General features: G+C 40.0%; 1 protein-coding gene across 4 annotated transcripts in view; it reads right to left on the bottom strand.

Annotated features, from left to right (window-relative positions):
- LOC116620249 (intermembrane lipid transfer protein VPS13A-like) overlaps positions 1-23,880 on the bottom strand; it is a 57,838-nt gene that overhangs the window by 29,409 nt on the left and 4,549 nt on the right. For all 4 annotated transcript variants that reach the window (XM_048721949.1, XM_048721950.1, XM_048721951.1 and 1 more), the window contains exons 6-34: positions 23,579-23,652; positions 22,902-22,940; positions 21,578-21,637; positions 21,239-21,298; positions 20,528-20,611; positions 19,358-19,415; positions 19,054-19,127; positions 18,830-18,883; positions 18,060-18,166; positions 17,535-17,609; positions 16,863-16,953; positions 16,233-16,295; positions 15,155-15,269; positions 14,694-14,809; positions 13,181-13,248; positions 11,630-11,701; positions 10,166-10,266; positions 9,646-9,755; positions 7,901-7,959; positions 7,386-7,470; positions 6,687-6,754; positions 6,512-6,593; positions 6,152-6,239; positions 5,481-5,598; positions 5,035-5,107; positions 4,356-4,430; positions 4,080-4,170; positions 3,049-3,097; positions 1,795-1,861 (exon numbers count right to left, since the gene is read on the bottom strand). In XM_048721949.1, coding sequence (XP_048577906.1) covers positions 1,795-1,861; positions 3,049-3,097; positions 4,080-4,170; positions 4,356-4,430; positions 5,035-5,107; positions 5,481-5,598; positions 6,152-6,239; positions 6,512-6,593; positions 6,687-6,754; positions 7,386-7,470; positions 7,901-7,959; positions 9,646-9,755; positions 10,166-10,266; positions 11,630-11,701; positions 13,181-13,248; positions 14,694-14,809; positions 15,155-15,269; positions 16,233-16,295; positions 16,863-16,953; positions 17,535-17,609; positions 18,060-18,166; positions 18,830-18,883; positions 19,054-19,127; positions 19,358-19,415; positions 20,528-20,611; positions 21,239-21,298; positions 21,578-21,637; positions 22,902-22,940; positions 23,579-23,652 — 2,276 coding nt within the window. The remainder of the gene's footprint in view (positions 1-1,794; positions 1,862-3,048; positions 3,098-4,079; positions 4,171-4,355; positions 4,431-5,034; positions 5,108-5,480; positions 5,599-6,151; positions 6,240-6,511; positions 6,594-6,686; positions 6,755-7,385; positions 7,471-7,900; positions 7,960-9,645; positions 9,756-10,165; positions 10,267-11,629; positions 11,702-13,180; positions 13,249-14,693; positions 14,810-15,154; positions 15,270-16,232; positions 16,296-16,862; positions 16,954-17,534; positions 17,610-18,059; positions 18,167-18,829; positions 18,884-19,053; positions 19,128-19,357; positions 19,416-20,527; positions 20,612-21,238; positions 21,299-21,577; positions 21,638-22,901; positions 22,941-23,578; positions 23,653-23,880) is intronic.

The raw sequence follows: 23,880 nt of genomic DNA, 5'->3' as shown, positions 1-23,880 counted from the left end.
TTGAATATTAGGAAGCTTGTAACTGAGCATTTATTACTAATAATATTAGTTTGAGCAAACACTAGAACGCTGTAGGAGTGAGAGCCTTTTCATGTGCCCAGGAGAACATTATGTGTATGAGCCCACAGGAACCTGTGATCTGCCATCCACCATTTTGTCACCCAAAAAAATATCCGGAGAAAGAATCCATTTCCATCGGCTGATTTTGGCAAGCTATCGAAGATTTGTTGACTGAATTTGGTTAATGTGATGGTTTAGATCGAAAATTTTCCCTTAATTTATCCCCCAACTTTGAATGTATACAGCAACAAAGGTAAAAAAAACTTTTTTCCAGGTGTTATAGATATCATTAAAAAAGGCTAGCCGACCGTTATTCGAAATTTCAATTACTATTCAATTGATGTACTCTTTATACTGAGAGAATACCTCAAAATCAATAACGTCCTTTCAAAAATAAAAATCATAGTATGCCGAATAAATATCAAAGGAAAAAAAACATTATTAGCCGATAGATAAACGATTTTCAGATGTTTAAATCCAAAATAAGATAAACGAATAACCCACCTCCCCCATGTCTTCCCACAACTCTTTGCTAGTCGCGCGTGAAATCGAAGTCAGGAGGTAAGCTTCGCATACTGATTTTGCCCCCTTAACTCGATTTCACGCGTGCGACCTAAAGAGTTAAGGAAGTAGAATTAGTTAAGTACAATAGTTGTACACAGTACCCTAGATTGGGAATTGAAACAGCAAGTAGTAGAAACAATAAATTATCTTGAAACTTTCAGAGGATTTTCAAACGGATTCAAAGGTTATTAAGTGTAAGGTGTTTTTTTTCAACATGTATCCGCATTTTCCAACATTTATTGTTGAACACATTTCAAGAATAATATTCTTTATAAATCGATAAAAAAGCAGTGAGTGTTCGATGTGTTTCTTTGTTGTGACACAGGCACAAAATCCTCAAAAAACGTAAGTGGGACACTTCCCATACGAACAACCGCCAGCCCTCTCCCCCCGATTAATATTGGTTAGAGGCGATTTTTCAGCTCAAAACACAAGCAGTAGCAAGGTGATCATTTGCCCTCCAACATTGAGGAAGGGGGAGGGAAAGTGTCCCATTAGTTTTGTAACAGATTGCAGCATTTTTCTTGGGGGGAAGGGGGGGGGGGGGGTGCGAGATCCAAAAAAGTGGACCTAAATTTTCCACGGGGGATGGGGGGGGGGGGGGGTGTGAGATTTCTGATAAAAATCTCACCACCCCCGAAAGAACCCCCAAAAAATATGCCATTTCCGAAATACGTCTGAATTTTAGGTTTTTGACAAACTAGAGTGATCTAGAATGCCTTTTTTTCTAATTCGATTATACCTTATAGTTTTGTCTACAAAAAGCCTGCGACATTCTAAATGTTAACAATTCCACCCCCCCCCTCCCCCCAGGGTACAGGCCTGCGACATTCTAAATGTTAACATTTCCATATTTAACGAAAACTACAGTAATCATAATCAAAGCTTACATAGTATATAACGACATGCAATGCTAATAGGTACCACTTTTTCGCAAGGAGAAAATTAATCGCTAGTAATATTCCAACAGTATATAGTGAGAAGCACAAGGCCTTATGGGTATCGCATATTCGCAAGGAGAAAAGTAATTTCTAGTAATATTCCAACAGTGTATAGTGAGAAGCACAAGGCCTTATGGGTATCGCATATTTGCAAGGAGAAAAGTAATTTCTAGTAATACTTAAACAGTAGGGAGAGGGAGAGGGGGATGTGTTATCATACCAACTGTACCTGGTGTATGGCAAACTCCCCGGTGAAGTACGTTCTGTCTGGCGCCTGTGACGCTCTGCTCCCAGGCCTTGGCAGTAAACAAAAAGACATGCAATTTTAGGCTCAAAAGGATGTCCTCGATGGTACGAATCAATTTGAGCAATTTGAGGTACAGGAGTCGTGCCTTCTTCTCGCTGCGCTAGCATCCCAGTACGGATAAAATACTTTTGCTGCGCAAAGGCTCGATTGCATAAAATTTTTTTTGTAAGTCAGTCCACAATATGATACATAGAGACCGACGATCTTAGCTGTGAGGGGGATTCCCCGGTCTGTTTGGTTTAAAGTAAAAAGCCCCACTACATGACCAAAAACTACCCTACATGCCTGTCACCGTGAAATCCTAATTAACAACAAAAATGCCCCTCCCCGCCTCACCAAAACCCCCTTAACAAAGTGACATGACCAACTTCTTACAAGACACAAAAACAAGTGCATTTGTTGGACCTAGATCATACGAGACACAAAACAAGATAATTTCTTAGACCTGGATCATACAAGACACAAAAACAAGATAATTTCTCAGACCTAGATCATACAAGACACAAAAACAAGAGCATTTCGTAGACCTAGATCATACAAGAAACAAAAACAAGAGTATTTCGTAGACCTAGATCATACAAGAAACAAAAACATGAGTATTTCTTAGACCTAGATCATACAAGACACAAAACAAGATAATTTCTTAGACCTGGATCATACAAGACACAAAAACAAGAGCATTTCGTAGACCTAGATCATACAAGACACAAAAACAAGAGCATTTCGTAGACCTAGATCATACAAGAAACAAAAACAAGAGTATTTCATCGTAGACCTAGATCATACAAGAAACAAAAACATGAGTATTTCTTAGACCTAGATCATACAAGACACAAAAGAAGATAATTTCTTAGACCTGGATCATACAACACACAAAAACAAGATAATTTCGTAGACTAGATCATACAAGACACAAACACAAGATATTTCTTAGACCTAGATCATACAAGACACAAAAACAAGATAATTTCTTAGAACTAGATCAAATGGCGTGATAGAGGCGCACCGTTCTTGTTCGGTTGAAGCTCGACCTTAGTGTGGTATTACAGTAAGCGTGGGGTCGAGCTAAGGTCGCATTATCTGACGAACTTTTCCAAGGCGGCACAATACGACTCTGGCACACCGTTTAATCTGGGTATTTTTGAGATCAGGAATTAGCACACAAAATCAACATACCTATCTCCCGGAAGATACTCAACCGAGTCGAACCACTCGTCGTCTTCGCCTGGGATAAATTAGTCAAACATCACTGTATCAATTACCTTCTTACGAAGGGATCAATTGGGGAGGAATTGATAAGAAATCAAATGCGAATCTGGGTCACAACAGCGACATGCCTTGTTGCATGACTAGAAAGAATAATTAAGTGGCCTGACTAGACATCTGACTGGAAAGACAGGTGAAATCAGAGAAATATAGCAAAAGGGGGTTGAAATGGTTTGATTTACACCCTCAGTGTGGAGCGAAATGAAGAGAAGTTTTGTTTGAAGCTAGAAAATGTAATAATGTTGACGCCATGTTGAATTGCGTCCCCTAAAATCATCCAGCTCGAACAGTGCAACGCGCGCTACCGTGGCCCCTAATCCATGCAACGCGCGCTACCGTGGCCATTAATCCATCCAACGCGCGCTACCGTGGCCACTAGTACATGCTACGCGCGCTAGCGTGGCAACTTATCCATGCAACGCGCGCTACCGTGGCCACTAGTACATGCTACGCGCGCTACCGTGGCCACTAGTACATGCTACGCGCGCTATCGGACATGACGCAAAAACATGACGTGACGCTTCAAATAAGCCCATTTCACATCGAATAAGGCGGAGAATTTCTCTGAGTACTTAGTAACTTATAGCAAACAAAATTTCAAGTGCGACTTTTTTTAAATTGATGCGACTTTTTGTAGTGTCATTGAAATTTGAGCTTTTCGTCACTGAACTGATGCACAGGGCAATGATGATCAAGGAAAAATGATCTTAAAAAGCCAAAATCTGGTTATGTGCACTTCGGCCTCACGTTATTTGTGTTTTGAAAATCAGTCCGTAGAACTTATTCATGCAAGAATCACAGTTTTAATTTATGCAAATTTCATAGCAAGGAGGATTTAGTCGAGTTTAAGGTAGCCACACTAGCGTGCGCCGCAGTGTAACTATACACAGGAAGCCCATCCATTCCGGGCACAATCATCCCTCTAGTTATCTTTGTCTCACCGTCGGATTTTGGGTGTAACTTCTCACTGAGGATGGCTTGGATGCTGGTGACTTCATCCACGGATAAAGTGGAGGCCGTGCGAACCCATTGCTAGAGATTTTATAGGTTTTGAAAAAAAAAATAAAAATAAACAACAAACACAACATGATGGCAACTGTGTATCAACAATAGAAATAATATCACCCGCACCACCACCACCAACAACAACAGCATCCATGAATTAAAAACAACAAAGGAACTACAAGGAAAAGCAAAAGAAAGGAGACAATCGTCACCTTGTCTAAAAGAGGTTTTCCTTTTGTCTCCACCTCTTTTCTCGTTTGTGTGCCAAGAGGGAAATTTTTGAGGAACTAGAGAAAAAAATAGCAATATGAATACAAATACAGACAAAGGAACAGCAGATCACGTGGGATATTTCGAAAAAAAATCTGAACGGCCTAGCTAGGCGTAGAATTAGGAAGACTACAGACAAGCTGAAGAATAACTAGGTGGTCTGAGTGAGCGTATGACTAGAAAGACTACAGACAAGCTGTAGAATAACTAGGTGGTCTGAGTAAGCGTAGAACTAGCCAGTCTACAGACAAGATTGCTGGTTTGGGTAGGCATGGAAACACATAAGGTGGGCGCAGTTTGAAACGCCTCTGTCGACCGCCATTTTGTCATCCTAGCAAAGTACCAAGTGCGAAAAAGTATCATTTCCATCATTTACTTTTTTTGAATTTGGTAAATAAAGTATGAAACTTTGTTTTTAGGTGGTTATTTCGAGATTATAACATTTGCCCTCCAACATTACAAGAAAGCAATAAAAAAGTTGTGGCTGACAATGGTACCCTAAGTTGATATAATACACTATATATTTATTAAATAATATAAAATGTAATTCAACATGAGATATCATATGAGTATGTATTTCCGAACAATCAGGACATTGGTTCATGCTATGGAATGCAGTACCTGCATTAGTTGTTTATACTTTGTGTCTGACAGCTTGATCCATAAAGTAGGAAGAACTGATATCGCTTTGAATCTGACAAATGAACACAGTTGACTTAAAAGAAAAGTCTTTACTAGAGTACAGTATGTGATAATACAAAGTTTGTTAGTGCTTTAGAAATTTCCTTATTAGTTGGCTAGCAATTTCAACAGTTACCATTGATATTAGTTATTGTAATATTAATGATGATGATGATGACGATGATGATTACTATGATTATGATGATGTTGGTGAGGGTGATGGTGATGATGATTATGGTGATGGTGGTGTTGGTGGTGATGTTGTAGTGATGATGATGATGATGTTTTGATGGTGATGGTGATAGCGATGATTAAATGATGGTGATGATTATGGTAATGGTGAAGGTGGTGATACTGATGGCGACGGCGATGGAAGACACCCTTACTCTGGTAATTCAGGATACTCGGCGCTGATGCTCTTGTAAGCCTGAAGCTCCATGCAAGTGGCAGGAAGGATGTGTTCAGGCGTGGAGGATTGCACTTGAAGAGAGTGCCAGTCTGACCCTGAGGAGGAAAAAAGTTCTATTACCCATTATACCAGCGCTTGACATTATCCACATTATCTACTATACTGAGTGTTTGATTCACACTGTGGCGCGATGGCTTAGTGGTATTGACTTTGACTCTCAAGCCAAATGATCAGGCTCCACTTAAGACTTTTTCAGAGGCTTCTAGTCTACCCTACCCACTACCCCTTTCTTGAACCTCCCCCTTCACTCTAGATGACCCTTTATGCCCAAGCCCCCACCCCTTTCACCCTACAGTACATAGGTGCCATGTTACAAATACCCACTTTTAACCAAAAAGGCAGAAACAGTTTTATGCAAAAGACTGACAGCCGGTAGGAGATTCAGGCACATCACTAAGGGTGGATGCAAGGGGACCTAGACCTATCTTTTACTGCGCACCCCCACCCCTCCACCTCCATCCCCGGCTACACACCCTTAAATATTTTGATGAGAGACAAACACAAATGTTACTAGAAAAGTTTGTCAAGTGAGACAAAAGGGGGATGTAAGGCAAGCTCCAAAAGATGTCTCCGAAAGAGTTTACTCACCTTTTTCAGCCAAGATTAGCTGAACATCTGTCACCTTCACATCAAACTTATCATAGAACATCTCTGCAAGCTCATCATCTGATCTTTTCTGTAAAAAAAAACAGACATGAAAGATCATTGACCCCCCTACCTCCGTACAGGTTGATTTAGTGGGTCAATAATTGTAATACCCCTCCCCACAGGCTGACTTAGCTGATCCATTATCTCCCCGCACCCCTCACCACAGGCTGACTTAGCTGATCCATTATCTCCCTGTACCCCTCCCCACAGGCTGACTTAACAGATCCATTTTCTCCCCGCACCCCTCCCCACAGGCTGACTTAGCAGATCCTTCATCTCCCCTCCCCACAGGTTACTCACTTTGACGGGAACTTTGTCCCTGTCGACCAAGTCGCTGACGACAGTTAGATGACCCAAGTCTACAATCAGCACATTCCCTTTTCTGCGGCAGAACATTTCAGTATGAAGAGGCTTCATTTTAGGGGAAAGGGCATAATATAGATGCAGCAAGAAACAAGAGACAAAGTGTGTTTACCTTGCTAAATTTCCATATTCTGGGATAACGATGTATGGCGAACGGACGTCCATGTCAACAAAGGTCACCTGAAAAAAAATTTAATTAAATACATATGTACCTTACCAGTAATATGTCCTAAATACTCCGCATTTAAGGAGGCTATTACAGATTTCTACAAATTGGAAAAATGCTTTTTTCTACTGTATGTTACTAATAATGGACGTCAAGGCAGTTTCACAAGAGAGCAAATATGTCTTTAAAATTGAAAAAGAAAAGGCAGTTCAAATTCACATGTTCCTTTTGTTAAGCTCTGTGTTCCAAATGTTTTATTTTGTTTAGATTTGTTTTATTTTGCTTTGTTGTGTTTAACTAAACAATGTTTAGTTTCTTTCTTTTTTCATTTTTTTTCGTTTAACCTTATTTTGTTTCATCTAATTAAGTTCTGATCTAGCTTAATAGCGTTTTATTTTATCTCATTTATTTCTACATGGTTTTGTTCTGTTTCTAACAAATGTTTCCATTTTGTTTCGTTTCATTTTGTTTTATCTGGATTTGTTTTGTTTCATTTCGTTTTATCTGGTTTCGCTTTGTTTCATTTCATTTAATCTGGTTTTGTTTCGTTTCATTTGTTTTATTCTGGTTTTGTTTTATCTCATTTCGTTTAATCTGGTTTCGTTTTATATTGTTGCTTACGGTAGCTATAGTCTACCAACTGACCTTGTGTTGTGCGATGGCGTACTCCAACCCTGACCGGGTCCAGCTTCTCAATTCCCGCAGTTTGTTCGCTGCAGCTGCCTCTAGCCTAAAGAAGATGATAAAATTCAACCTGTCTGGCATTGCTCTGCTGGTACAGTATGTATGTCATGCACATCTAATACCCCACATGGGTAAGATTAGTTTCATTAGTTTTTATTATTTTTCAGAAATACAATGTTTTGTCAGTGCCTTTATTGAATTTAGAATCTTGTGTTGGGAAAAATTACAGGGCAGAGCATTGAAGTACAAGAGCGCCGCTCGAGTTTGAAAATTGAAAATTTGGCTTCAAATTTGGCTTCAAATTATAAACCTTTACTTTATTATTTCATGGTGCATCTTTTCCATGTGGACCAAACATGATATGTTTGAGTGTTGAAATGCATAATATACGTGCACCAATCAGATAAATCAAAGCGTTGGTTATTTTTATAATAATGTATCGGCCAATAATGCGACATTATTACAATATAACTTACTCTTGCAGTTTGGAGTAGTTTGGGACATCAAAGAAGTCAATGACCTTGTCCACAGTGATCTGAAAGATACGAGAAGAAGCTATCACCATCAACACCATCATCATCGCCATCACCATCAACACCATCATCATCATCATCGCCATCACCACCAACATCATCATCATCATCATTGCCATCACCATCAACACCATCATCATCATCATCGCCATCACCATCAACACCATCATCATCATTGCCATCATCATCAACACCATCATCATCATCATCGCCATCACCACCAACATCATCATCATCACTATCAACAACATCAACATCATCATCATCAACACGATCACAATCAACACCATCATCATTATGATTATGCCTCAACACCACCATTAATACAGGTATCCTGCAGCCCAATCATTGTCATCATCAACATCACCATTATCATAAATCACCATTAATCATAACCATTTTCATTTATCATTATCAATGATAACCATTACCATTTATCATCATCAATCATCACCATTATCATTAATCATCAATCATCACCATTATAATTAATCATCTTGATCAAAATCATGAGCATCACCATCATCAGCAGCAGCAGAATAAACCTAATTAGATAATGTCATTGGAATTTTGATTATTAGCTCTTGCACTGTTGTATCGCATCTCTAATAGATCCACCCTTGTAGCTGTTGTTGCAGTTGTTGTTTTTGTTATTTTCATCAGAACTTACATGGTCGTACCCAAACCTATTGGCTCCATGCTTATTGTTGTTGGTTGTCATTGTTGTTGTTGTTATGTTCATCAGATGTTACATTGGCATATCTGATCCCTTCTGGCTCCACCCTTATTGCCGTTGTTGGTTGCCATTGCTGTCGTTGTTGGTTGTCATGGTTGCTATTGGTTGTCATGGTTGTTGCAATTGTTGTTGTTAGTCGTCATGGTTGTTGTTATGTTTACAAGATCTTACATTGTCGTATCTGATCTCTTCTGGCTCCACCCTTATTGTTGTTGTTGGTTGTCATGGCTGCTGTTGGTTGTCATGGTTGTTGCTGTTGTTGTTGTTAGTCGTCATGGTTGTTGTTATGTTTATAAAATCTTACATTGTCGTACCTGATCCCTTCTAGCTCCACCCTTATTGTTGTTGTTGGTTGTCATGGTTGCTGTTGGTTGTCATGGTTGTTGCTGTTGTTGTTGTTAGTCGTTATGGTTGTTGTTATGTTTATAAAATCTTACATTGTCGTACCTGATCCCTTCTAGCTCCACCCTTATTGTCGTTGTTGGTTGCCATGGTTGCTGTTGGTTGTTGCTGTTGTTGTTGTTAGTCGTCATGGTTGTTGTTATGTTCATAGTCTTACACTGTCGTATCTGATCTTTTCTGGCTCCACCCTTGTTGTTGTTGTTGGTTGTCATGGTCGCTGTTCGTTGTCATGGTTGTTGCTGTTGTTGTTGTTAGTCGTCATGGTTGTTGTTATGTTTATAAGATCTCACATTGTCGTATCTAATCCCTTCTGGCTCCACCCTTATTGATGTTGTTAGTTGTCATTGCTGTCGTTGTTGGTTGTCATGGTTGTTGCTGTTGTTGTTGTTAGTCGTCATGGTTGTTGTTATGTTTGTAAGATCTTTCATTGTCATATCTGATCCCTTCTGTCTCCACCCTTATTGTCATTGTTGGTTGTCATGGTTGCTGTTGGTTGTCATGGTTGTTGTTGTTAGTCATCATGATTGTTGTTATGTTTATAAGATCTTACATTGTCGTATCTGATCTCCACTGGTTCCACCTTGAGTGCAACAGCATATTCTGCACGCACATGCAAGGGGTTTGTCTCAGCAGTGAAACTCAGTAGCGCTTTACCATCACCTGAGCAAAAAGGCAACTTCATTACACCACAAATACTGATAGCAAAGGAATTCAAAATTTGGGTCATTATCTCAAAATTGAAAATCTTAAGATTCTTCAGGAAAAGAGTTAATACTTTATATGGTGTTTTGGGTTTCTTGAAAAACTGGATTGTTGTTGTGGTACGACTGACACAATTCTGTTGTGACTCCTGCACATACATACAATAGCAGCTTACGAGAATGGATTATTAGTAACAATTGTAAAATAAATTTTATTTGGAATGCGATATTCAAATCACCCACTCTTATTGGCTCTTGTGAGATCACTCAATTAAACAGCTTATGTGAATAATCTTACACTTTTGTACTGTGGCCTTAAAATCAATAAAGGATGTGGACAATTTATTTGCGGAAGATTTAAGTACATACTTCCCAGTGAAGTCTTGGAAGACATCAAGCACGGTCTAGATTGGCCATCACTGGAGTTTGGGGTACCAAGAACCTGAAAACCATTCACTTCTGCCTGGAATCTAGCAACACAGACAAAGTCAAAAATCAATATTTAAACAAATATCTTTTTTAATGTACTATGCAAACTCAAATGCATTGTTGTCAACTCCCTTCGTGGATTACAAATGGACCACACCCCATCAGTTTACTTGAGGTCCGCCACTAGGCCAGTTTGTGCAGTGTGGAGGCTTTGCTTCAAGAACAACCTGGCTAACTCTACATCCAGCGACAGATGTGCAGAGTGCTAGAACCGTGGCAGCTCAAGGTATTACAGATCAGCACAAATGGCAGCTGCCAAGCCAGTGACATAACAACCCAGCTACATTGTGCACCATGCCATCCTCGGAAACCCAGGGCATCAAGGTCACAGGCAAGAGAATCAGGCAAAACAAGGCCGGCGGAGGGGGAGGGGGCAGGAAAAAGAGAGGAGCGAGATATCTTCTCCTTCCTTTCTATTCTTTCTTGCCACCATCCTCCGCCTTGTTCTTGTGCCTCGTTGCACTTGACGCCCTGGGTACCCGAGGATGGCACAATGTTTTAGCCAACACATGATGCACATTGGTAATAGAGATTCCTGGCCATGTTTGAACGACATTTTATTATTAAATAATCAAAATACAATCTAGGTAATTATATTGCAAATTAAGAAGTTCAGCCAATGTAAGGGTTGGGGGTTCTGGTGGTGGGGAGTTGTGGTGAGGGAGAGACCACCGCCGGATGGCACATGTACTATCCTAGTATACAAATATCATATGATGACAAAACGGTTTTCATAAGCCAATGGAATACACTTTAGTACATTTAGCACTAATAAACACTTGTTCTTTTTTGAGCTGACTTTATCACTATGCCTGGACTATTACACTTTGTTGCACTGGTTTATGAAAACCACTTAGATGCATCTGTGTGTAACGAATCATGAAGTTTTACTTCGCATGTTTTGCAGAGTGTGGTAATTTTATCTGTTATAAAAAAAGTTTATAGTGCTTATTATAAATAGTTTGCACATGAAATTTCCCCTAGACCATTTTTATTATTGTAACTTTATGATTCTCTAGAGACCAGACAGTCCAGTACCCAGGGGGGGGGTGCGGGGGGTGTGAACACACCCCCCACAACAGCTAAACGTCCAATATTGGTTCTCAATAGACGTGCTAATTGTAGACAAAACTATAGAGCATAAGCTTGATCACTCTAGTATGTAGCCAAATCCGACAATAAACGTCCCGTGCAATGGCACCAGAAAAATTGGGTCCACTTTTTCGGATTTTGCACCCCCCCCCCCCCCCCCCAGAAAAATCCTGGGTATGGGCCTGCCAGAAGAACCAACGACTTGTGTGGGATTCTTCTGGTTATTTTTTCTTCTCGTCTAAAGCACTTTACCTCATTGCATCCCCACCGGGACGTTGCTCAATGGCAGCAGCAAAGCCTTGTGTGGCTACCTCAGCTATCTTCCTACAAGACACCACAACTCAATATTATTAGTACTTCCCCTACAAGACAACATGACTAAACATTATTAGTACTTCCCCTACAAGACACCACAACTCAACATTATTAGTACTTCCCCTACAAGACAACATGACTAAACATTATTAGTACTTCCCCTACAAGACAACATGACTAAACATTATTAGTACTTCCCCTACAAGACACCACAACTCAACATTATTAGTACTTCCCCTACAAGACAACATGACTAAACATTATTAGTACTTCCCCTACAAGACAACATGACTAAACATTATTAGTACTTCCCCTACAAGACACCACAACTCAACATTATTAGTACTTCCCCTACAAGACAACATGACACTAAACATTATTAGTACTTCCCCTACAAGACAACATGACTAAACATTATTAGTACTTCCCCTACAAGACAACATGACTAAACATTATTAGTACTTCCCCTACAAGACTACATGACTAAACATTATTAGTTCTTCCCCTACAAGATACCGCAACTCAACATTATTAGTACTTCCCCTACAAGACAACATGACTAAACATTATTAGTACTTCCCCTACAAGATACTGCAACTCAACATTATTAGTACTTCCCCTACAAGACAACATGACTAAACATTATTAGTACTTCCCCTACAAGACACCGCAACTCAACATTATTAGTACTTCCCCTACAAGACAACATGACTAAACATTATTAGTACTTCCCCTACAAGACACCGCAACTCAACATTATTAGTACTTCCCCTACAAGACACCGCAACTAAACATTATTAGTACTTCCCCTACAAGACACCACAACTAAACATTATTAGTACTTCCCCTACAAGACACCGCAACTCAACATTATTAGTACTTCCCCTACAAGACAACATGACTAAACATTATTAGTACTTCCCCTACAAGACACCGCAACTAAACATTATTAGTACTTCCCCTACAAGACAACATGACTAAACATTATTAGTACTTCCCCTACAAGACAACATGACTAAACATTATTAGTACTTCCCCTACAAGACACCACAACTCAATATTATTAGTACTTCCCCTACAAGACACCGCAACTCAACATTATTAGTACTTCCCCTACAAGACACCGCAACTAAACATTATTAGTACTTCCCCTACAAGACACCGCAACTAAACATTATTAGTACTTCCCCTACAAGACACCACAACTCAATATTATTAGTACTTCCCCTACAAGACAACATGACTAAACATTATTAGTACTTCCCCTACAAGACACCACAACTCAACATTATTAGTACAACCCCTACAAGACACCGCAACTCAACATTATTAGTACTTCCCCTACAACACACCACAACTCAACATTATTAGTACTTCCCCTACAAGACACCACAACTCAACATTATTAGTACTTCCCCTACAAGACACCATAACTCAGGGCAGGGGTTTATTACCCCAACAAGATACTATGAAAAAATGGGAACCTACCTTTTCTGCACATCAAGGAGAGTAACAAGACAGGAGTCCAGATGGAAAGTCAACCTCCTCTTGATGTACTGTTAACACAAACGTGTTAGAAAGGCCAAATGTAAGACATCTTGCAGACAGTTAAAAATGTAAACATTGCCACTCCCTGTTTAGTAAGGGGCAATGATTGCTCTCCTAAAAACTACCCCTTAAACTACTTTTAATGGATCTTGCACCCTCCCTGTTGTCCCTACCTTGCACCCTCCCTGTAGTCCCTACCTTGCACCCTCCTTGTAGTCCCTACCTTGCACCCTCCCTGTAGTCCCTACCTTGCACCCTCCCGTAGTCCCTACCTTGCACTCTCCCTGTAGTCCCTACCTTGTACCCTCCCTGTAGTCCCTACCTTGCACCCTCCCTGTAGTCCCTACCTTGTACCCTCCCTGTAGTCCCTACCTTGCACCCCCCCTGTAGTCGCTACCTTGCACCCTCCCTGTAGTCCCTACCTTGCACCCTCCCTGTAGTCCCTACCTTGCACCCTCCCTGTAGTCCCTACCTTGCACAATCCCTGTAGTCCCTACCTTGCACCCTCCCTGTAGTCCCTACCTTGCACCTTGTACCCTCCCTGTAGTCCCTACCTTGCACTCTCCCTGTAGTCCCTACCTTGTACCCTCCCTGTAGTCCCTACCTTGCACCCTCCCTGTAGTCCCTACCTTGCACCCTCCCTGTAGTCCCTACCTTGCACCCTCCCTGTAGTCCCTACCTTGCACCTTGTACCCTCCCTGTAGTCCCTACCTTGCACTCTCCCTGTAGTCCCTACCTTGTACCCTCCCTGTAGTCCCTACCTTGTACCCTCCCTGTAGTCCCTACCTTGTACCCTCCCTGTAGTCCCTACCTTGCACTCTCCCTGTAGTCCCTACCTTGCACCTTGTACCCTCCCTGTAGTCCCTACCTTGCACCTTGTACCCTCCCTGTAGTCCCTACCTTGCACCCTCCCTGTAGCCCCTACCTTGCACCCTCCCTGTAGTCCCTACCTTGCACCCTCCCTGTAGTCCCTACCTTGCACCCTCCCTGTAGTCCCTACCTTGTACCCTCCCTGTAGTCCCTACCTTGTACCCTCCCTGTAGTCCCTACCTTTCACCCTCCCTGTAGTCCCTACCTTGTACCCTCCCTGTAGTCCCTACCTTGCACCCTCCCTGTAGTCCCTACCTTGTACCCTCCCTGTAGTCCCTACCTTGCACCCTCCATGTGGTCCCTACCTCTAGTGGGTACTTAATGGGTCTTGCACCCTCACTGTAGTCAATGGCTTTGTAGAGCTTCTCCTTTTCGTCTTTGGGCAAGGCTTCCACCGTAAGTTTGGATAAAAGGTCCTCCCTGTAGTCCCTACCTTGCACCCTCCCTGTAGTCCCTACCTTGCACCCTCCCTGTAGTCCCTACCTTGTACCCTCCCTGTAGTCCCTACCTTGCACCCTCCCTGTAGTCCCTACCTTGTACCCTCCCTGTAGTCCCTACCTTGCACCCTCCCTGTGGTCCCTACCTCTAGTGGGTACTTAATGGGTCTTGCACCCTCACTGTAGTCAATGGCTTTGTAGAGCTTCTCCTTTTCGCCTTTGGGCAAGGCTTCCACCGTAAGTTTGGATAAAAGGTCCTCTTCTGTTCAAAGCGAAAAAGGACTTAAAATGCTGTTAAAGTTTCTGGGGGGTCATGGGGTGGGCTAATTCAAAATGGGTTTCCTAAGTCACAATCATTGACCACTGCTAGGGAGACTACGGTATCTCCATATAATATTCTCCAGCCCCAAAGAGCCAGGATCCCCAAGAGATCCTGACAAAATCTCACTAGTTGACCATAATGAACTTCATACATAATAATCATTGAGCTTGTTTGCATGGACAGCACGAAGCCTCAAATCTTTAGCATTTTATGGCCGGTAAGCAAGGGTCTATAAGTTCCTACATGCACTGGGTCATTATTTAAGAAGTATAAATTGAATGTTACCCTCCTCCAGTGGTAATGTTTCTGCTGGTGCTCCAGCACCTCCCCCTAGCCAAGACCACCATGATCCAGAACTTGTCTTCGCAGGACTCAGGACTTCACGCATCTCAGGCGGAACCTACAAAGATGATAAAATAAATAAATAAAAAACAACAATAAATCAATCAAATTAACAAACAAAAAAATGATCGACATCAATTATGAGGTATATTATGGCAACGGTTGAACTAACCTCTTGCTCAGCCCGTTGCTAAGAGATGATCTTACTTCTAACTCAGCCTGTTTCTTAGCAATGATCTTACCTCTAGCTCAGCCTGTTGCTTAGCAATGATCTTACCTCTAGCTCAGCCTGTTGCTTACCAATGATCTTACCTCTAGCTCAGCCTGTTGCTTAACAATGATCTTACATCTAGCTCAGCCTATTTCTTAGCAATAGGGGACTAGCGCTAAAAGATAAAGCGACTGTTTGGGTGGCAAACTAGCGTGGGCTCAGGCTTTTAGCGGCAAAATAACAGCAACAAAAAGCAACTTACTCGGTGCTTACGAAAAAAAATCCAGAATTCTTTTCTTTCAGAAAGGGTTTAGTTTTCTATAAAGATTTTATTTTTTTGTCATTCTCTTGGTGTGACGGGTGCAATTATTTCTGATTTTTTCTGTTTGATTATTTAGTTTTGGGCTTGTCACCCAGAAATGTCATGTGATCTCTTAGCGCAAGTCCCCTATTATCTTAACTCTACCTCAGCATGTTGCTTAGCAATGATCTTACCTCTAGCTCAGCCTGTTGCTTAAAGATGATCTTACCTCTAGCTCAGCATGTTGCTTAGTGATGATCTTACCTCTAGCTCAGCCTGTTGCTTAAAGATGATCTTACCTCTAGCTCAGCATGTTGCTTAAAGATGATCTTACCTCTAGCTCAGCCTGTTGCTTAGCAATGATCTTACCTCTAGCTCAACCTGTTGCTTAAAGATGATCTTAGATCTAGCTCAGCCTGTTGCTTAGCGATGATCTTACCTCTAGCTTAGCATGTTGCTTAGCCATGATCTTACCTCGAGCTCAGCCTGTTGCTTAAAGATGATCTTACCTCCAGCTCAGCCTGTTGCTTAGCAATCAGTACGCTTGGGATACCTAGGTCATCCTCTAAGGCCTAGTAAGACGTGGGCATTAAGCAGTGGATAAATATCAATACCAACTGCACTCATGTGAGACATGAAAAAAAAAAAAAACGAGTGTATTGCGATAGCTCAGTGGTTAAGGCTTCTCAAGTAAAGGGAGCAGGGTCTTAATCCAGGTCAAATTGGGTATTAGATGTAAAAAAATCTGGCTACACAGGGGACTGAGAATCACACATCCTCTCACATAAGAACATAAAGCCGAAGATCTATTTTCCATTGCCTTTCGTTATCCTGTAAGGGTGGGTACTGTAAATAAACCGCTAGCCCTTGATCACAGGGGGTAATTGGCTAAAGACATGAGAAGAGGGTCCAACAGAGTCCAAGATTAAAATACCAGTGATAGAAACTTAGCTATATACTAAACAAAACTAGACTATATGCCCCAAAAACCTGATTTTTTTAGCAAAACTTTTAGAGAAACACCTTCTCAAACACCAATACAAAATGATGAAAAATCGTAATATTCAAAAAGTTGAAGTTATGGGGTTGAAAATACAGAGGTTCTAGTAAGGGTTAATGGAATGATTTGCAAAATGTACCTGTAAATGTCTAAGGGAAGACTCACGCTCTGAGTCATGGAATCCTTTGAGCTTTCGCTTGTACAACGATTTATATGCACGATACCTAGCCCTATAAAAATATCAACAAAACAACAACAGCTTGTACAGATTCAAGAAATCTGGAATAAGTAAAAAATGGACTATTTGGCACAGTTGATTACCAGTATACTTGTCAATAAAACAAAGGGACATGTTTAAATGCTAGAACACAACAGCTTGAGGAGATACTGCACCATAGAAAACCTGAAGAAGTCTAAAGCCAAAGCTTGGCAAAGTAGAAGTGTTTAAAATATTCAGGGGGGAGCCTGGGGACAAACCCTGCCCAGAAAAGTTTGTGCCTTCATTTGTTACTCTTCAATTTTTTTCCACGCCCTCTCCCGTGGATACTGTACAGTCTGCAAGGTGTGCTGGTCATAGGCTATGTACCAGACAGCCACTCTTCCATGAGATAATAAACAGTGTTAAAAAAGTCGCTGACTGTGGGTCAAGTAATTCTATTGATGTAAGAAATTATAATTGGGTTTAGCAAACATACCTATAACCCCAAAGCCTGGCTCAGTACTTTACATTTATATTTATTAATATTATATTATACCACATATCATTATATTTGTGTAAAAATGATAAAGCCATGTTCTACAAGCAACTAACCGATGCGCTTTGATTCTTTCCCATGACCAGCTACGAATACCCTCCTCACAGATTGCAGTATAAGCATACTTCCACCTGTCCAGGAAAGGTGATTATAGTTAGGCAAAGCATTTACTACTGTACGAAACAATGTAATACTTTGCAAATATAAAAATTATCAAAAAGCTGTATAATAAATATCTATTGTGTTCTTGGGCCATACTAGAAATTATAAAGCACGCTGTGGAAATTATCAGTTGCACACCATGCATGACTTTTCAGCCAATGGAAGCTATTTATTATTCACCTACAGGCTAACCATGCTCTCTTTCGTTGAATAGCGAACATACATTCTGTATAGCCAGTTCAGATGCAATGAAAATTTGTATTAAATAAAAAGGGTGTATAATAAATATCTTATTGTCCTTGTTTGATTGGGTCATATGAGAACATAATGTACTGTATGGGGCCTCAAAATTTTCTTGAAATTCTCAACAAAACTTTATCAGACAAAACCATAAATGAAAAATCAATATTTGACAGTACCACTTGCTGGCACTGCCATGGACTTTGACAGTGGGTTGGTACTTCTTGTATTGCTGATTCACAGACATGAGCTCAAATGAGTCAATGACATCCATTAGATTGTGGAACTATATGAAATTGGAAATAAAATAAGTAAGATTATTGATTATAATTCAAAGTATTATTTGGATTTAACAGATTGACACACATCAGCAACATCATTATCACCACCAACAGAAACATAATCGTCATCCTCATCACCCCATCATCATCATAATCATCAACACCACTGCTAACATCATCATTGTCAGCATCATTATCATCACCATCATTATAATCACCATGACCACCACCCCTCAACCAACCACCACCATCAAAATCATCATCACCACTTCTACAACCATTACCACTATCATCCTCAGCATTACCATCATCATCACCATCATTATAATCACCATGACCACCACCCCTCAACCAACCACCACCATCAAAATCATCATCACCACTTCTACAACCAATACCACTATCATCCTCAGCATTATCATCATCATCACCATCATTATAATCACCATGACCACCACCCCTCAACCAACCACCACCATCAAAATCATCATCACCACTTCTACAACCATTACCACTATCATCCTCAGCATTATCATCATCATCACCATCATTATAATCACCATGACCACATCAGCATTATCATCATCATCATCATTATCACGTCCACTACTACCACAACTATCATGCTCAGCAGTCTGTACAAAATCACTGTTAACTTTGACACTCGCCTGTTTTTGTGACATGGCAAGTGATAACTCCTGTTGGATAACTTCCACCAAAAGCTGCAAAACAAAATGAGAAAGCTTGAAGCTAACATAAAATTCTATAAGCTATTCTCAGCACATTTGTGGCTGTATAACAAGGGCACAAGCGAGAAGAAAGGGAGACTACCACCACTAAGTGAGAGAGGGAAGAGACTGCAAATCACCCTAATCATAAACTTAACCAATACCTTTGGTACATCCATCTCCACCTTGGACGTTTGGTCCATGATGACATGGCATTCAGCGGACAATGGCTGCAGAACTAAAACAATGCGTACAATATTGAATATTTCTTAGCTGCTTTTTACAACATCAGTTTAACAACATTTGTCCAACTGCAGGTATTAATCTTCAAGACGATTATTAATCTGGACTTTGCGAGAATAAATATGATAGTTCTTAGAACACATTTTTGTAAAGCCTTAATGCATTAATGTATATCCAGGATACAATTTTATATGTGTGTGCATAATTTTTATGTTTTATACTTACTGTATTCATAATCCTTTGGCTGTTTAGCTTTTGTAGATATACCATCCTCCATTTTACCCTGTAAGGTTTTTAAAAGACCAAAAACAAATTACCACCAAGCTCACCCAGTTAATGTGACCACTGTAAAAGTCACAGACATGTTGAGCTACAGTATAGAGAGTATATATTTGTTGTGTTAAATGTTCAGGGAATTACTATTCAAGTCACATACTAGCCCAATACTCTGAGAAATGTATGCATGGCACTGTTTCCTTCCATTGTTTCACCTTGTTCTCTAATACGCTCAGGGGAGTGTTTCAGACAATGCTATGCATACAATTGCATGTCCCTGATGTTCCCTTCCATTGTTTTACCTTGTTCTCTAATACACTCAGGGGACTGTTTCAGACAATGCTATGCATACAATTGCATGTCCCTGATGTTCCCTTCCATTGTTTTACCTTGTTCTCTAATACGCTCAGGGGACTGTTTCAATGTTATGCATACAATTGCATGTCCCTGATGTTCCCTTCTATTGTTTCACCTTGTTCTCTAATACGCTCAGGGGACTGTTTCAATGTTATGCATACAATTGCATGTCCCTGATGTTTCCTTCTATTGTTTTACCTTGTTCTCTAATACGCTCAGGGGACTGTTTCAGACAATGTTATGCATACAATTGCATGTCCCTGATGTTTCCTTCCATTGTTTCACCTTGTTCTCTTATACGCTCAGGGGACTGTTTCAGACAATGTTATGCATACAATTGCATGTCCCTGATGTTCCCTTCCATTGTTTTACCTTGTTCTTTAATACGCTCAGGGGACTGTTTCAGACAATGTTATGCATACAATTGCATGTCCCTGATACAGATCTCAAAAAAATATCTTTTTTTGTGTGATCTGTCCTCCAATAGATGCACAGCTTGTCATAAACGAAAAGTATGCAACAAGAAGAGTTACATGATTGTTGTTTGTGACACGCTGTGACGTCTGCTGTTCATCTATTAGAGGACAGATGCACAAAAAATGATATCTATTTGTTTTATACAACTATTAAAATGTTTTTTCCTTGAAACCTAGTTGTGGGGAGAATACATACTTACGCCAAGCATCATGTGGCCTCTAATAACACATGTGTCATTGTACTGTATAATATACAGTAGAATAGATGATCACTGTGTTGTATTACCTTCCAATTCCAGTGGTTGCCATACAAGTCATAAGCATGTTGGTCTGGATTCCAATACACTGCTAAGTTGTCAAGACTCACAAGCTACATAGGGATGCAACAAAACAAATAAGGTTGAGCCACAGCTGGGTCTACAATTGGAATGTGAAGGAACAGAAATACTTCTCTCTTTGAAACATATTGAAATTTGAAGAAAAAAAACGTAATTACTCAAAATATTTTACTTCATGTTCCTATTTTCCATGGGTCGCTTAATTTTGATATTGTACTACAGTGAAAAGTTTCAGTAAATACTGTACAGTAGGTGTCATCAATAAATGGCCCCACAAACTGTTCTAGGAAATAATGGTGAGGCCACATACTGTACTGTTCTTAGAATTTACATAAAACACATACTGTACTGTTCTTGGAATTTACATACAGTACATAGAAACACATATTATACTGTTCTTAGAATTTACACAGAAACACATACTGTACTGTTCTTAGAATTTACATAGAAACACATACTGTACTGTTCTTGGAAATCAAATAGAGCCACATATAGTTCTTGAAAATTTAATAGAACCACACACTGTTCTTGGAAATATTGTAGTGGATTTTACAACCTCAGGTTGTTTGAAAAACATTCCTTGGGCTACTGAAAAATGGGGATTTTACATCATTGGGTGGTTGAAATACAACTTCACAAGGATGTCAATCACAACCAACCTTAAATACAGTTTTCGCAGCAGCATTAACAACACTTGTCTTCCAATTATCATCTGTAGTCTACAAAAAGGAGCAATAGTTTAATGGAGCTATACATACTGTTGCATTAAATGTGAAAAGCATCTACCACCATCTGTTATCACATATTGTTACAGTATATCACACATGTCAGGCCATTTAAATCCACTAGCTTAATGTATGGCATAATATACAGTCATTTCCCATTCTCAATTCTTATTCAAGGAACATCAAATATCATCCTTTTTTCATGATACCATCTAATGTGCACTCCCTCTCAGCAATTCCTGGGTACATGCATGCTACTGTCACCATACCCACCTCAGCTGAAAGGTTTTGTAGAGTGAATCCCACAGCAAATGGACTTTCACATGATGTAACCTAGTAAAGATACAGGGTATTTTAGGAAAAAAGCATGTTAATGCCTTAAACTCATCATGGGTCATATAAGTAGCCTTGGTTTACATAACAAAAAGGGATTCACGGGTGGGTCAGTCAAATGGGGCCTCTTCTGACACAGGTTGGATTGCCAGTCAGGACATTGATAGTATATTCTGTTTCTGATCCCTGAATTTGACTTGTTGAACCTACTGTATGTAGGCTTACTAGAAGTTTCCGTTCCTGAGTTCCAGGATAAGCCATTATCAATATCCTTCTTGTTTTTTTCCAATGAGCTTTTGAGGGATAGTCTTTCAATTGAGCAGGATTTGTTTTACAGTTTTTGGCATGTAGGAATCTTTTTGTTATGCTGTGTTTTTTTTTTCTTTGAGCCAAACGATACATATTTTTTTTTTAGACAGAAAGGGTATAGAGGGATTTTTTCCCCAAAAAGCCCAACCTCACCCCACCCTCATAAGTCAGATCGCGGCCCATTAGTCAGGGGTGGGTCCTCATATTTGAGGATAGACTAGTACAATGTAACCCTTAGTCGAGGGGGGAGCCCGCATAGCAAGCCCAAAGGGTTGGAAGAGAAGAGGAGACGATGCGCATGCTAGGGGAGGGAAGGATGAGGGTGGGCTTGCAGCAGTTTTTTCTGTATAAATGTTCACTCAGTGAACGTTTAGCTCAAAACACCTGGTGGCTTAGCACTTTCGCTTCTCTTATGTCATTACTGATTAAGAGTAATCACTGTTTTTTTAATGACAAAATTGCCTCTCCCTCCCCCAGAGTCTCAGATTTTTGGCACCCCCCTGAAAATTTTTTTTTACTTGACCTAAGAAACATATGTGCCAAGTTTGGTGCTTCTACTAAAAAGTGCACAAAACAGCCATTTTTGGTGATAAGCCACCCTACTATTATCAGTATTTCTTCTTATTAAAATTTCTCTGTTCTTTTTAGCTCTGGAAGCTTGGTGATTTTCACAATAAAAGTGATATTTATTGCCAGGGGCAGAAATAAACCATTATTAAATGTAATCTTCCGTGTGGGCAGATTTTGGTAAAGCTATGTGTGCACTTTTATTTGAAATACTTGAATACTATAGGGTGAAAAGAAAAGGCATGCGCACAACAATCTCGCGAGTTAAGAGGCGTACGGTAAAAAACACAGGGTCTTCCATTCCCTGCATTCGCTCCAGACACTTGGGATCCCTCATTTTCCCAAGCCCTTTCCGCTTGCTTCGCAGGCTATCAGGGGTTGCGCTTACCTGGTCCTCATATCTGATATGGATATTCTTTACAGACACCTTAAAAAAATAAAGTTTCATCACATTTTCCATTGCAGTCATGACCTACTCAATTACACAGGCCTAACTTCAAGAAACTCAAGTACTAAAAATAAAAGATAAAACATCAGATAAACTACTGTACCAATCTATCAGGTTTGACTTTAATTAGTTTGCATAATATGCATATTTGTGTCAGTCTCTACTAATCACTTCTTACTGTAGTTAATGCAGCTAAAGTATTCTCAGTACGCTCCTCTATGAATTGTACAGGGGATATCTTGAGAGGGAAATAGTAACTTATTTGGTACTAGTTTGCAGGACATTGAAATCTTATATAAAATTTGCATGAGTTGATTTTTCTGAAAGCTTCATTACCACACAGGCACAAACATGGTATCTACTGTATGGTAATTTGACTAGATGTGGACTAACCTATTGTTTCTGCCACACAATCACAAACAATAACAGCTGTGCAGCTAGAGCTCAATCTATTACTGTACACTCTTGTATTCCATCAGTGCAATTCTATTGATCACTAATTTATATAGAGCCCTCTTATGGTGTTGGTCTACAACGCAAATGGTCAGGGTGGTATACCCTTCTCTTATGGAGCAGATTTGCAGTGTCTTTCCTTCTACTTGTTGTATAAGCCTTACTTTGAGGTTCTTGATAACTTGCGCCATTAACTTCTCAACAAATGAGTCTCCATTCTCTGCATGGGCTATCCCATCTGAAAGAAATAAACAAAGTTTTGTTTTCTTTGTGACATACTGCAATATTCCTAAACAATTAGCGATATATATGTGTTATAAGTCATCCTGAATATAGAACCAGCCTTAAATTGAGCACAAACATCCATATACTGTCACTGTTCATCACTGCAAAATATGCACTTGTTACATGCCTATTTTCAGATACCGTTTGTGGCTTAAAAATAACAAGAAATACAAAGAAATCA

Source organism: Nematostella vectensis, chromosome 14 (genome assembly GCF_932526225.1).
Source record: "Nematostella vectensis chromosome 14, jaNemVect1.1, whole genome shotgun sequence".
Lineage (NCBI taxonomy): Eukaryota > Metazoa > Cnidaria > Anthozoa > Actiniaria > Edwardsiidae > Nematostella > Nematostella vectensis.
This window is presented reverse-complemented; position numbering and strand designations above follow the sequence as displayed.